This window comes from Carcharodon carcharias, chromosome 3, assembly GCF_017639515.1.
Source record: "Carcharodon carcharias isolate sCarCar2 chromosome 3, sCarCar2.pri, whole genome shotgun sequence".
NCBI classification, from domain to species: domain Eukaryota; kingdom Metazoa; phylum Chordata; class Chondrichthyes; order Lamniformes; family Lamnidae; genus Carcharodon; species Carcharodon carcharias.
In genome coordinates, this window is record NC_054469.1 from 213,916,352 (window position 1) to 213,931,953 (window position 15,602).

Below are 15,602 nucleotides of genomic sequence, written 5' to 3' on the forward strand. Positions count from 1 at the left end.
GGTACCCAACATTCGAGCCTGGAAAGAACTTCTGTCCAGTTGAAGACTTACACGGGAGAAGCAATAAAAGCGAAAGGCACCATCATGGTACCTGTGAGCTATGGGCAGCAGTCAGCCCAGCTCCCAGTCATAGTAGTGGCTGGGGAAGGACCAAGCCTCCTGGGCTGTGACTGACTAAAAGAAATCAAGTTAAATTGGCCTGAAATTTTTCAAGTGCGGGCAGGAGGACTGCTTGGATCGTTTAAAAAAAAACGACAGCTTCTTTCGCAAATGTATTAGGAAAAATCAAAAGCTTGCAAGCCAAGATTTATGTTGATCCAGGGGCAACTCCCCGATTTTGTTAGGGCAAGGCCGGCACCATATGTCTTATGAGAAAAAGTGGATTTTGAAGGAACTAGGCATCATACAGCCGGTTCAATTTTCAGAACGGGCAGCACCTATCGTCCCCCTACCTAAACTGGATAGGACCGTCTGCATTGGCGGCGATTATAAACTAACAGTTAATCGGGCCACCAAGTTGGATATATATTCAATTCCAAGAATTGTGGACTTGTGCTCAAAGCTGGCAGGAGGTCAATCCTACACCAAGTTGGATATGAGCCACGCGAAGCAGCAACTCGAGTTAGATAACACATCCCGGGGGCGTGTCACAATAAGCACACACAAAGGCCTATTCCGGTAAACGCGCCTACCTTTAGGCATGTCTTCAGCATGTGCAAAGGACGATGGAGAGTTTGCTCTAGGGATTACCACAGGGTGTAGTATAACTGGATTGACAAGAGGCCGAGCATTTAACAAATTTGGAGGAGGTATTAAAAAGATTTCTGGAAGGTGGAGTTCACCTAACAAAGGAGAAGTGCACTTTCCAGCCACCGAGGTTTCCTATCTGGGGCACTGTGTAGATGAACAAGGATTACACCCTGCAGAAGAAAAAGTTAAAGCGATAAAGGAGGTGCCTTTCCCCACAAATGGCACCAAGCTCCAATCATTTTCAGGGATGGTAAACGTCTGTGGGCGATTTTTACCCAACTTATCGACCCTTGCACATATTGCTGAAGAAACACCATCGCTAGTCCTGGAAGTCTCCACAGGAGGAAGCCTTTAACAGAGTGAAACAACTGCTGCAATCCTCAACCTTGTAGTGCACTTCAGCCCATCTAAAGAATTGATGCTGACCTGTGATGCCTCTCCATATGGCATTGATGCAGTATTGTCCCATGGAATGGGCAATGGCTCTGAGAGGCCAATAGGTTATGTATAAGAACCCTCTCAGTTGCGGAAAAAGGTTATTCATAGATTGAGAAGGAAGGGCTGCCAATTATCTTCGGAGTTAAATTTATCCAATAAAAAACTACAAGGCAGGCACTTTACTGTCGTCTCCGATCGTAAACTGCTTTTGGGTCTTTTCAAAGAAGACAAGGCTATCCCACTGATAGCCTCGGCAAGAATTCAGTGATGGGCATTGATACTGTCTGCCTACGAATACACTTTCAAGCACCGATCTGGGATACACATTGTGAATACAGAAGCCCATAGCCGCCTACCCTTGCAAGAAAGCATTTCACATACCCCTGTACCCCAAGAAATCGTCCTTGCATTGAAATTTTTAGATACGTCGCCCATCTGCGCAAAGCAGATCAGGAACTGGACCAATCGAGATCCGCTTCTGTCCAAAGTAAGAGACCAGATACTTACAGGATGGCTAAATGAGCCAGCCTCTGGGGAAATGAAACTATTTTTTACCCACAAATACCAATTGAGTTGTCAGGATGACATCATACCCTGGGGAGCAAGAGTTCCTGTACCTGTACCACTGCTCCTAACCTAATTACGCAGCGCTCATCCTGGCGTTTCTAGGATGAAAATGCTCATCCAGAGTTACGCGTGGTGACCTGGTATAGATGCAGATATCGAGAAGCTGGTCAAGCACTGTCAACAGTGCCAACTGCAGCAAAAATTGCCAGCTGTAGCCCCACTGCATCCTTGGGAATGGCCTGGCTGACCATGGGTGCGGATCCATATTGACTACGTGGGTCCATTCCTAGGCACAATGTTTTTACTCATAATTGCACACTCAAAATGGATGGAGATATTTGAGGTGAAATCACCTACATCGCATGCTACCTTCGAAAGGTTACACCAGTGCTTTTTGACTCATGGATTGCCCGGTGTCATTGTATCAGGCGATGGAGTCATATTTACAAGTGCTGAATTTCAGAACTTCACCAGTCTAAACCGCATTAAGCACATCCGAACTGCACCTTACCGCCCAGCATCAAACAGATTAGCTGAGAGGGTAGTCTAAATTTTCAGGTGAGGACTAAAAAAATTGTCGGGAGGAGCCTGGGAAATCAAAGTCTCACGCTTCCTTCTTAGCTACCGCACGGCTCCACATGTAACAATGGGAGTCCCACCAGCAGAACTGCTTATGAAGGCTGAGCCTCGTATTTCCAAATTTGCCAGGGAGGGTAGAGAAGAACCAAAATAATCGGAAAACAAGCCACAATTTGCATAGTAGAGCCCGGAAATTTATGGTAGATGAAGCTGCTTGTTTAAGGAACTTTGGTGGCGGTTCAAGTTAGATTCCAGGCATTATTGTCTGTGAGACCGGACCCCTTTCATTACCAAGTAGACGTGGAAGGCCGGATTGTTCGTAAACATGTGGATCACCTGAGGAGCAGGGAGACGCTTCCACAGTCACTGTTGTCACCAAGGAATGTTATCAAGCCCATAAGCACCGAAGTACCTGATTGACCTGTTATAGATATGACTGATGTCTCCATTGAATCAAATAATAATGAACTGTCTGCGCCAAAAGAGCTACTCGTTATCGCAGTTCCTATTAGTATCGATCCTGTAGGAGAGCCTCAGGCTATATAGAGTTACACTGCTCCACCCGGAACAGAAAACCCCCTCAAAGACTTGATTTGTATTTACTGGACTGAAGCGTATAATCTGAATTCATGACAAAGTGCAAGTGTGATTATTTCTAAGATTTTTGATATTGTTTTCTATTCACCTGCATAGTTTGTGTAAATAAGGATTGTAATACAAGGAATTAAAGGGGGAAGGATGTGATGATTGTTGCTTTAAGGCCAACGTTACTGAGTAAGGGTCACATGGTCAGAACAGCCAATCAACATCTAGCGCGGGGAATCATATAAGGGACGAAGTTTTCCTAGTCTAGAGAGTGCATTGTAGCCTTGCTAGAAGCAAGCAGCTAATCCAGCAGCTCTGTAAATAAAATTTGTTGTTCAGCCAAAAAAGCCTCTCGGCAGTACATTTCTACATAAGGGCACTCTTAAGTATTGACCTATCTATTTACAGGGACTACAGTGGTTCAAGAAGGCAGTTTGCCACCACCTTCTTGAGGGCAATTAGGGATCACAGTATCACAGTACCTTTACAGTACAGAAGGAGGTCATTTGACCCATTGAGTCTGGCTCTCTAAAAAGCATTCTACCTAGTCCCACTCCCCTGCCTTACCCCTGTAATCTTGCGCATTCTCTCTTTTCAGGTAGAAATCCAATTCCCTTTTGAATACCTCGATCGAACCTGCCTCCACCACCCTTTCAGGAAGTTTGTTCCAGACTCCAACCACCCTCTGGGTGAAAAAAGTTTTCCTCACATCACATTTATTCCTTTTGCCAATTATTTTGAATCTGTGCCCTCTAGTTGTTGAGTGGGATGGGCAATAAATGCTGGCCTAGCCAGTGATGCCTATATCCCATGAATGAATAACAAAAAAAAACTTTGAAAAATCCAATTAAACTTTATACCTCTCTCTGAATTATAGACTAAAATAATAGTCTCGACGAGGTTCATAACCTTTTCCAATTGTAATTTTTTTTTCAGGGTCTGACATTGACTGAAACCTCTGGACAGGTGTTTAGTTACTTCAAGCAAATGATTGCGAATAACACAATCAGAATTGGGGATAAGTAAGCAGTGCGTTCTTGGAATATTTGACTGAGAGCTGATAAGTCTGTTTCACCATCACATGCGATAAAGATCCATTTTCAATGAATGTCTTTACAGTCACCAGCAGGTGGGGTCTGTGCCTTATTGCGTGATGTTTGGCTGCTCTTAAACTTGTAAATGCAGTACTCTATGGTTTGAGACTGCATTAGTACAACTACCAAAGAACTCAATTCAAGTTACTGTTTAAAACCAATTGAAGGAACCTCCCTAAGTTTGAACAGGTAATCAGCCATAGCCCATGAAGCACACTATTGTTGGTGACATCTTTTGATGATCTGCTTCTATCACTGCTTGTTTGTCCCTACAACCACACCAACCCCCTCCACTTCTCTCTCTCTCTCTCTCCGCCCCCCCCACACACCTTAAACCAGCTTATATTTCAACTCTTTCGTGGACTCGAACTCAAGTTCTGTCGAAGGGTCATGAGGACTCGAAACGTCAACTCTTTTCTTCTCCGCCGATGCTGCCAGACCTGCTGAGTTTTTCCAGGTAATTCTGTTTTTGTTTTGCCCATGAAAGACCATAGGCATTGGTCTTCATTAGAGAGAGAGAGACAATTGGTTATACATAGCTTGAGGGGCATCACTCCATAAGCATGGGACAAGGCAAAGCCTCCAAGAATTACCGCCACTAATACGGGGACTGAACCTGTGCCTGCGGCATTATGCTGCTCCACAAACTAGCCACCTAGCCAACTGAGCTAACTGGCCCCCAATTATGGCTTGGACTGGTAAATGTGCTTTGAGTCTTTTATAATGAACTTAGCCGTATAGCGCAACCTCAAAACACTTTATGGAGCTTCAGTCACCAGAATTACATGCCCATTTCCACATATTCACTTCCTATCCACACTGAGAAACCTTTGCAGGTACCATACACATTTAAAGAATGTGCCATGACTGTGAACAAATACACATTCGTCAGTGAGAATAAATTTGCTCACTTTAAAAATTCCATTTCTAGTTAGCTCCCAGTAAGGACCGGTCAATCTGGAATGCTGCCAGAGTTTGTAAGAAAATAAAGAGGAAGGCATTAACTCTGCCAAGTTAATGTTTGCCAATGTCCGTACTTGACATTGCAAGTTGACGTGCTGCATGTGCTTGCGATGTACCTCATTAACATTTCTTAAATTTTTTTTCAAAAACTGCGGAGATGCTTTTCGAGCGTATTGAGTTAAATTTGACCAAAAATAGTTGAACTGAAGTTCAAAAATTGTTTATGAGCGTTATGCAGAGATTTTATTTTATAAAGAAAATCCCTATTTGTATATAATTATAGTATATATCACATGAAAAGCATGAAATTCTGTCTCCCTGTTCCCAGGTACTATGTCCAGTGTTGTGGAATACCGCAGGGCTCCCTCCTGTCAACCTTACTATGTAGCCTGTGTTATGGTGACATGGAGAACAGGCTCTTCAGTGGGATTCAGGAGGATGGGTAAGTGATGGCATCTTTTTATTTAGACATTAAGCTTAATATGTTTAATCGCATTGCCAATCACTTACCATGAAAAGCTGATTTTTTTTTTGTTAGGTTTTGTAAGTTGGTTTTAGTTTACAATTTTTCTTCTTTATTCCAATGATTGGTGCACATGATTCTTTTCTTTAGGCTGATGCTGCGATTGGTTGATGACTTTTTGCTGGTCACTCCACACTTAGCACATGCGAAAAGGTTTCTAAGGTACGTCAGATAGAGCAAGAAGTAACTACCCATCGACCGTGTGCTAAAATGGCCTCATTCAGCATTCTCTGTACAACAGCGGAGTGTGTTGGGGACATCATTTCCACCATTCAGTTATGGCACCTTCGCACAGACCACTTGGTGCAGTGTAGACTTTAAAATTTTCATCCTTGTTTTTGAATCCTTCTGTGGCCCTGCTCCTCTCTATTTCTGTGACCTACATCCCTCTGGGATTTCTACACCCTTCCGATCCTCACCTCTTGACCTTCCCTGATTCCTATTGCTCCCCCATTAGTGGACGTGCTTGCAGTTGCCGAGGTCCTAAGATCTGGAATTCCCTCGCTAAGTCTCTCTGCCTCCCCACCTTTCTGCTCATTTTCAGTTGCTCTGTAAAACCTGCCTCTCTGACCAAGCTTTTGATAACTTGGCCTCATATCTCCCTCTGCAGCACAGTGTCAGATTATCCTCATTGGGGTGTTTATCTATGCCATAGGTGCTATATAAATGTAAGTTTTCGTTGTTTGTAGGGTTTAAGCTTTACTTAGATGATAGATAGCTGTTCCAATCAGCACATCAGTGTTCCATGGCACCAGAGAACCTCAGCCTGCAACCATGTAGGGTTTCACAGATAGAAAGTGGAAGACTTGTATTTATATAGCACCTTTCATGACCACTGAACATCTTAAAGTGCTTTACAGCCAATGAAGTACTTTTGAAGTTTAGTCACTGTTGTGATTTAGGAAGCGCTGCAGCCAACAGGCGCACAGCAAGCTCCCACAAATAGCAATGCCATAATGACCAGATAATCTGATTTTGTGATGTCGGATTCAGCGATAAATATTGGCCAAGGGGATAAACCTCCTGCCCTTCTTCTAAATAGTGTTGTGGGATCTTTTACATCCACCTGAGAGGGCAGACTGGGCCTCGGTTTCATGTCTCAACTGCACTGGAGTGCCAGCCATGATTTCTGTGCTCAAACCCTGGAGTTGGATTTGAACCTGGAACCTTGTGACTCAGAGGCAAGAGTGCTACCAACTGAGACTCAGCTGACCCCCCCTAATTGAGGGATTACACTACTGTTTGTTTTCTGTTGCTGTGAACTAGTGCTCTGAAGAGGTCGTACTGAACAACTAATTATTTGTGTTTCTTAATGGTCAAGAATTCTGGCTGCAGGAATCCCAGAGTATGGCTGTTTTATGAGTCCCCACAAAACGGTGGTCAACTTTGCTCTTGATGAGAACCTTCCAGGCTGCAGCAAGGCCAAGTTGTTGCCAGAACACACTCTCTTCCCTTGGTGTGGCCTGCTGTTTGATACACAGACACTTGAAGTCTACTGTGACTATTCCAGGTAGGAGGAGCCATATCGTATCGGGCCTGTTCATGTAAGCACGGTTCCTTAAACACCGAGTTGACCATCTCGGCCGCGCATTTGGGAGTAAGGATTGAGCAGCGGCCCAAATAGGAGGGCGTGTGGGCGGAAAGGAAGTGACCTTAGGCTTTTGCAGCACCCCCTTGGTGGTTTTTAAAAGTGGAATTGAGAGCAGGTTAATTGACTCTTCTTCTCAACTGGGGAGTGGAATGGAGAAACACATTTTAAAGAGGGAAAGCAGTCACCTGATATTGAGCAGCAGCTTCTTTCCTGATCATTTGGTAATTGTGGAACTGAGGCTCTTTTTTCTTGTCTACCAGTTGTTCCCATAAAAAGACTTTTACTGAGTGACACTTTAATGCAAAGTTGGTTTCACAAATTAAATCCTATTAGATAATTGCAAGGTTTAAATAAATAACAAGTAAATTAACATCTTCGAATGGATTTGACCTTCAACTGGATTTGATCTTTATGCTGTCACAGTGGAGGAACATGGTGTTATGATGTATGCAAGACATTGTGTATTTGCCAACCTTTAACATACATGTATAATAGGAATCATTTATGCAAAATATTTCTTCAATTAAGCAGTCCCAATTAAGATCCCAATTGATACTTCCAAGCAATCACTATTCAACCCTGTGGCTAACTTTCAAAATGTTCCAGCCTCCAGTCAATAACTGTTGTAGTCTTGTTTGTATTTTAAAATACATGCCAGCATCTTAAAGGTTAATTATAGTCAGCATTCACAATTTGCTACATACAGACAAAAATACTGTACAATTTAATTTCACATCACATGGCACAACAGCGAACGTTGAGTCAGACTGTGGCAGAGCAGCACTCCAGATCATGAGATTTCATTATGGAAATTGTCATCTATCACTGTTGGTCACGATACATGCCCACAAAAAAAATACTTGTTTAAAAACTCCATTAAAACTACCTGACTGAACTCACCCTCTGTGTATGTATGGATGAGCAGGCGCCTCTCGCCTTCCCTGAAATGACATTTGACTATCAGGTTATTTCTTAACATTTTGCAGTTAGTGAGGGTAATGCCTGCATCATAAATCCAGGCCAAATAATACACTTCTGATTTGTAAGTAGATTCATTAGCTTGATTTTGTCTTGCATTCAGTTGGACCGGTTGAATCACTATTCGGAGCATTATTGTTGTTGCAAGATTGCAAGATAATTGTGTTAAACCCTTCCTTTGGTAAATTGCCAAATTTCCTGAGAAACATAGTCCATATACTGTCAGTCATCATCAGTGGTGCATTCTCCATGGCAGCGCCACTTGTCAACCAATCAGCACTCTTCACATACAGTATAAATTGTTGTTTTCCCTTTCTATTGGTATTCTTGCGAGTGTCCTGGTGAGTGCAAGACGAAAAGCTTCGACATGTCTCTTTATTTCAGCAATACTCCCAAGTTCTATACAACCCCTGTCACCCACCCACTGGAATACCTAACTTGGTGCTCTTTGGCAAATGGTTGCAAAAGCTTCTTATCAGTCCAGGAGGGACCTGATGCATGTCCTTCTAAAGCTCTGTTATGCCAGCAGTTTGCTGGTGTGTTGGGGAGTTTTGCTTTGTATCACTGCTCTCATTCTGAAACTGCTGCTAATTAAATGAGGCTATAGCTAAGTGAAGTCCCCACCAGTCTCCGAACACCTGTACGAGCTGCAGATGTGCTGCTGGTCTCTGTATAAAGTCTATAATATGAGATCTTACAAAAGAGGCAGTCACCGTTGGATGCGATAACTACTGAAATTAATTGGAACACCAGCAACCTCGCCACAATGACAGTGTACGAAGCTTTTGGAAATGAATAACTTTCAAGCTGATAAGAAATGGTCATTTTCTATTCATCTTGTAGGGGCCTTGTGTTTTCACCTTCTTGTGTTATCAGTGTCCTTTTAATGTTTAGCCTACAGTGTGAGGACTGAATGATCCTTGAAACTTAATAGGATATCTTTTATCTCAAATAATGAGATAAAAGCAAAAAACTGTGGATGCTGGAAATCCAAAACAAAAACAAAAATAAAAATACCTGGAAAAACTCAGCAGGTTTGACAGCATCTGCGGAGAGGAACACAGTTAACATTTCGAGTCCGTAAGACTCTTCAACAGAACTAAGGAAAAATAGAAGAGAGGAATCCATAAAAATACATTTTTAAATGTATTTCCATCCATTGTTTTATCTCTACCTTTTAGCCTATTTCGATCCCTTCCCCCCACCCCACCCCCACTAGGGCTATCTGTACCTTCCTCATCCTGTTTTCTACCCTTAATGTCACCTATTATCACACTTCTTAGCTAATATCACCACCGTCAACACCTCTTTGTCCTTTTGTCTATGACATCTTTTAACAATCTCCACCTATCACTGGCCCTCTATCCAGCTCTACTTGTCCCACCCCCCCTTAAACCAGCTTATATTTCACCTCTCTTCTATTTTTCCTTAGTTCTGTTGAAGAGTCATACGGACTCGAAACATTCACTGTGTTCCTCTCCGCAGATGCTGTCAGACCTGCTGAGTTTTTCCAGGTATTTTTATTTTTGTTTTTGTGTTGCCAATGTAAACAATGATTGCTTGTTCATTGATGCTGGCAATGATTTTTCCTATATCTGTGCTAGGATTTTGGCTAAGAGGTTCTGCCACTTTGGATCCTTGAATTCTAATAGCTAAATCCTTGTTCCATTAAGCTGATTAAGGCAATGTTCATTAGCTGCTTGCAATATAACATCAGCTACTTTCTCTAAGGGAGGTTAAAACCCTGTTGATAAATTGGTGAAGCCACAATGCTTTGCATCAACATTTAGATAGCTCCTGGGTGTTGAGTGAACATCTTACTGTACTACACCAGAGTTTGGCATTGTTGATGATTAACCATCAGTAGTGGTGTATCTTTATTGCTTTGGGTGAATGTTCTTTGGCCCAGTAAAAATCACTGTGGTCTTCGGTATATTATGACACCTAAGGGCACAATTTTCACCCGACAAACATTACCCCTACTGCCATTAAAATAAATTGTGGTGAAGGCAGGAAAATTGAAAGCGACTGTCCTTCTGCCACGCTGCCTCATCTGGGGATGGCTGCCCCATCCTTGACCACCGCATGCCTGTGGTGAGGTGGAGTAGCATTTCCCTGCATACCATTCACTGTCTCGGTGGACTCCGTATAATGCCAGGGTTACCCCTTGGGTAACAATGACAGGTCACAAGATGGAGGGAGAGTACCAAGTAGCCGCTACGTTGTATTGATAAGATAGTCCTAGAATGGTTAGAGCACAGAAGGAGGCCTTTCGGCCCATTGTGTTCATGCCAGCTCTCTGCAAGAGCTACTTAGCTCATCCTACTCCTCTACCCTATTCCTTCAACTTTCTGCCTCCAGGTGCTTATCCAATTCCCTTTTGAAAGCCTTGATTGAATCTGCCTCCACCACTCTCTCAGGCAGTGCAGCCCAGATCCCAACCGCATACTGCACTTAGAAGTATTTCCTCATGTCACTGTTGCTTCTTTTGCCAACTGGCTTAAATCAGTGTCCTATGGACCCAATAAACTGATTTAGGCCTCAATTTAAAAATTAGATCCTTCTTTGGGAACATTTCCATCCCTTCTACATCCCTGCCATCTCTGAATTGCTGCTGCAACAGTGCTAGAATTGTCCATTATTGCAGCAGTGAGGCCCTTCTTGGCAGTTCAGTCCCACTAAGGACCCACTCTGCATGCTAAATAAACTCTGAAAATTGACTCGATTTATGTCGGTATCAAAGTGATGAGTAGATACCTTCTCTTCTTTGGGAAATCCAACTCCAAGAGTCAAACTATTTGTTTTGGAGATGTAGGTGATTATAGCTTATTCCTACTGTAGGACAGGAATCACAAGTAGGCCAGAGGAGTTCCTGAAGGACAGTAGGGGGCAAGTTGATTTACATTAATCCTGCAGCAATTCAAATCATTTGTTCCTGGTCCTCGCCCATAAATTATCAGAGGCACTGAATTTGGTTTCACAATATACCATGCTAAGAGTTGAATTTACAACCTCTGGGTTTCTAGTCCAGTACCATAACCTTGACACTTATCAATATTAGGAAATGTAGATAGATAAGCTATTTAACTCGTGCTGTTGTTCAGTGAACAGATGGCCAGTCTTTCAGCGATTCTCAAATCCCTCCTTGTTCCTTTCAAAATCTTCGTACGCTGTCATTCTGGCAAGGTTGCTGGTGTTCCAATTAATTTCAGTAGTTATTGTATCAAAATACTACTGCCTCTGTTATAAGGTCTCATAGGTTCCATACATAGATCAGCAACACACTTGCAGCTTGTACACAAAGCTTCAGAATCCCTGCAAGTACATTGGACGCCAGAGCCAGAACCTCCCACTTCAGAATCGGAACAGCAAGAAGTTATTATCTATATTATTATTGCCCAATCATGACCAATAATGGTCAGCATCTTGGTAAGGGTAAAGTACAGGGTAAACCCCAGGGCAGATTTTGGATTCAAAGGTCCCAACTAGGAGATGATTGAGTCTCTTATTTGGATTTCTCTGTCACCAGGGCCAGGATCTTCCCTGATACCTCTCCGTGTCTCCATATCCTGCTTCTTCTTTAAGTTCCCATCCAAATCTCCGTCCTAGACCAAGCATTTAGTCAACACTCCCAACATCTCCTTATGTTGCTCAGTGGCAAATCAGTTGATTTGCTGCTGTAAAGCAGCTTGGGACCTTTTAAGGTGCTATGCAAATATTAGTTGCTGTTGTATAACATGAACATAGTGGGGAATCTTCCTTGTTAAAAGGTATTCTCTGAAATTCATCAGTGTCTTCTTGTGTCAGTGTGAAATATTACGAGGTTCATTCATGAATTTCATAGGTTCTGCCTGACTTTGTAGACTGTATGCAATTTGTCCAAACTGTACAAAAACATTGGGCAGAATTTAATGCCCTCCCCCTGAGGCAAGTTTGGTGGTGGGTGGGTGGTGGTGGCATTTAATCGAGTGGAAGTGGGGATGGGGGTGGGGGGGACATTCAATTGGGTGGAAGGGTAGTGGTCAGGGACCCCACCACTTTCCCGCCTCCTCCCCGATTAAGTCCGTGGTGGGAAGGTCCTCATTTAAGCACCTTATCCGCTGTTGATGGTATTAACCCAACAGCAGGTGGGGGTCTCGCGATGCAGGAAGCTCAAAGTAAAACTTTTCAGGGTTGCTTGCGAGCTTCCAGGGGGATTCCCTTGTTCAAAGGCTCTCCGTGCCTGATTGAGGCGCCGGGTATTGGGGAAGGGGAGAGGCCTGCTGAGGACCACCCCCCCCTGGCCTTGCTGCTGACCCCCACCATCCGTCCTTTGCAACCCCCACCCCACAGCCCTCCTCTTGCCATCCCTCGCCTGTGCCTGGGTCCATCAGCAATCCTGCGGCTCGGGTGGGTGTAGTACCTGCAGCAGCCATTGCCTCCCCGGTGATGCTGCTGAGCAACAAAGAGCTTCCAGCCTCTGACTGGCCGGCAGCTCTCAGCGGGCGGGACCTTTGGGGTCCTTGATCCTGGGCAAGGCCTGCCGCTGTTCAGTTTAGGCACTTAAATGGGTGGGCCTTCCCAGAAAGAGGCAACATGAGGCTCTCGCCAGCTGTTCAGCCGCTGGACGAGACACCCATCACCTCCATTAAGTGCAACCCTTTGTGTCAGCAATACATATTGTGGCAAAAATAATGCTTGATTCTTTACCTAAACCAAAACCAGTTTTGTTAACCAAGCCAAGTTGAACACCGCGCCTCTATAAATTTTCGTGATTTAAACCTTTTAGATGAGGAAAACAAATTTTTAAAAAATTCTATTTGCTGTTAAAGCTTTTAAATTAGCAAGAATAATTAAGAAAACGAAATCACTAAATAATGAAAAATTATTTGTAGTTCAAAACAGTAATAGCTTCTGAAACTTTGTGTCCAGTATTGTACAAGAGTAACTTCATTTCTTTAAAATTCAGCTATGCAAACACTTCCGTCAGATCAAGCCTGACATTCAACTGCAGTTCCGAAGCTGGAAAAAATCTGAGGAGAAAGCTACTGGCTGTTTTAAGGCTGAAGTGTCACCATATCTTCTTGGATCTGGAGGTGAGGTGTGACACGCGTCACACAAAGTTATTTACAAACTTTTTACCTCTAATTTCCGTGAGCGTTGCTTGACAGAGGGCACGGACTGAGCGATCGGTAAAAGAATTGGGTGGAGGTGGGGTGGGTAACGGGCAGATGGGGAGGTGACGTGAGAAAAATAAAATTAAGCAGCAAGATGTTGTGGTCTGGAATGCGCTGGGTGGTGAAATACGAAGGATGGTGGAAGCGGATTCAGTAGCCACTTTCAAATGGGAATGAGGTAAATGCACGAAGAAAGGCTTGCATTTATATTGCGCTTTTCCTGACCACCATATGTCTCAAAGCGTTTTTACGGGCAATGAAGTATTTTTTTGGAGTGTATCCACTGTTGTCATGTAGGAAATGCAGCTGCTGATTTGCACACAGCAAGCTCCCACAAACAGCAATGTTTTAATGACCAAATAATCATCTTTTTTGTGTGATACTGATGGAGGGATAAATATTAGCCAGGACACTAGGGATAACTCCCCTGCTCTTCTTCCAGTTACACCATGGGATCTTTTGCATCCACCCGAGCATGCAGATGGGGCCTCAGTTTAACATCTCCAAAGATGGCACCTCCAACAGGGCAGCACTCCCTCAGTACTGAACTGTAGTGTCAGCCTTGATTTTTGTGCTCAAGTCCCGGAGTGGGACTTGAATCCAGAACACATTGTGCCAACTGAGCCACAGCTGACACACAAGGGGAGAAATTTGCACGACTATGGGAAAAGAACAGGACAGGGAGACTAATTGGATAGCTCTTTCAAAGACCCAGTGCAGGCACGACGGGCTGAATGGCCTCCTTCTGTGCTGAATGAATCAATGACTTGGTGAGTTTTTCATTAAATTCATTCAGTACTTGCTGCATCCATTAACATCAATGGTGTGTCATGTGATTTAGACAGAGGTCCGTTTTCAATGGGAGTTTGCCCATTTTATGTTGAGACTATGGGCATTCAGCTCTGAAAATTGGGTGACAGCTTTACTGCCTAGTCATCCTGGAAGTACGTCCGACAGCAGTTGGGATCCAATGCAGTCAGATATAACGGGTTATTTAATAAATGTGAATTGAGCTCCTCCACCTGCTTCAGAACCCAATTACCATTCTTAACTGCTGCCATGTGGTATTAACCAGTTCTACAATATATCCACCATTGAAACCATTTCCTAAGCATTTTGAAGAGGTTACTAACTCAAGAAGCTCTCCCCTGAGGGAACCTGACTGCAGCATCTTGGCTGCTCCTAGCTTAGTCTGGTCAACTGGCTCCTGGCACCAGGATGGGCGTTGTTGAAGGGTTGTTAGGGGCAGCGACCATGCTATTATCCTGGGAGTCGTACCCTCCTGGCACCACTGCCACTCACGTGGATCTGCCCCTTAACCACTCACTCTGATCTGCAGGGAGGAGCAGGCAGCCTGCAGAGTATGATGGTCACAAAGCCCCGATCCATAATTTCGCACAAACTTTGGAAGCTTGTGGAGATGCTGGGGCTCAGGGACTCCCTGGCAGAAGTCTTCTGGCTCTTCTAACTGAGGACTCCGTTGTAGGAGCATTGAGCTGACTTACTTTCATAACTGGACACAATGTCTTGATGCCATACATGATGACACCAAACAAGTTGGACACTGCCCACCATTGGCTTCCCGGCAAATGCGGCCTCCCTATCAAAATTGTATGACATGCTTGGAGTCGGAGTCTCTGAAGCTTTTCTGCCCACTCAAGCAGTGCAAAAACATGAAAGTGTCACCAAATGCTCCAGAACTTTTCACCCTTCAGGCGCAGACTGGAAATTAATGTGCGTTTTAGGGGGCAGTAGATTAATTGGCTGAATGGGCAAGTTGTACAATCCCCTTGCGAAAGGTGGCCATGGCACAGTCACTGGCGGAGGTGCCCAGAGTCCCTTGCAATGTCTTTATTAAGGTTTGGACCAGTATCCATTATAGTTCAAGCTAACAGCGCAGCCTTGCAGTGCGGTTTAGGAGAATGCCTGTGCCTGAGCTGAGAGCACAGCACGCAGTCCAATGGGCAAAGCTGCTGCCAATTGGTCAAGTGGAGTGGGGCGGAGGTGGGTGGGGTTTCGGACAGCCAATGAGCGTGCTGCACACTGGCCATCCAAGTGGCAATACAGTCCCCACAGGGGGACACGCATCATCATGACTTGCTGCAAGCTCCACATCTGGCGCTGGAGTGGGGGGGAGTTCCTGGCTGAGAAGGAGATGGAGGAATTGCACATATCCACCAATGAGGAGGACGTCAAAGAGGCGATGAGGTCCTCAAGGCGAGGATGCTGGCGATGAGGCCATCACACTGGCCAGATGAGGCAGGCGTGTTCGGACGGCCCCAATAGCCCAAGATTCGTGGAGGGTGATGAGATGCAGTGAGGACAGTCCTGACATCCTCACTCACATCCGTGAACATTTGACTGCTGTGTGGCAGCGC

The 15,602-nt window shown here is 44.3% G+C and overlaps 1 protein-coding gene across 1 annotated transcript in view; it reads left to right on the forward strand.

Annotated features, from left to right (window-relative positions):
- The window catches only part of tert (telomerase reverse transcriptase), a 68,839-nt gene that overhangs the window by 30,183 nt on the left and 23,054 nt on the right, over positions 1-15,602 (forward strand). Inside the window, exons 8-12 of the mRNA XM_041184021.1 lie at positions 3,856-3,941; positions 5,305-5,418; positions 5,590-5,661; positions 6,821-7,009; positions 13,017-13,143. Of these exons, the coding sequence (XP_041039955.1) occupies positions 3,856-3,941; positions 5,305-5,418; positions 5,590-5,661; positions 6,821-7,009; positions 13,017-13,143 (588 nt within the window). The remainder of the gene's footprint in view (positions 1-3,855; positions 3,942-5,304; positions 5,419-5,589; positions 5,662-6,820; positions 7,010-13,016; positions 13,144-15,602) is intronic.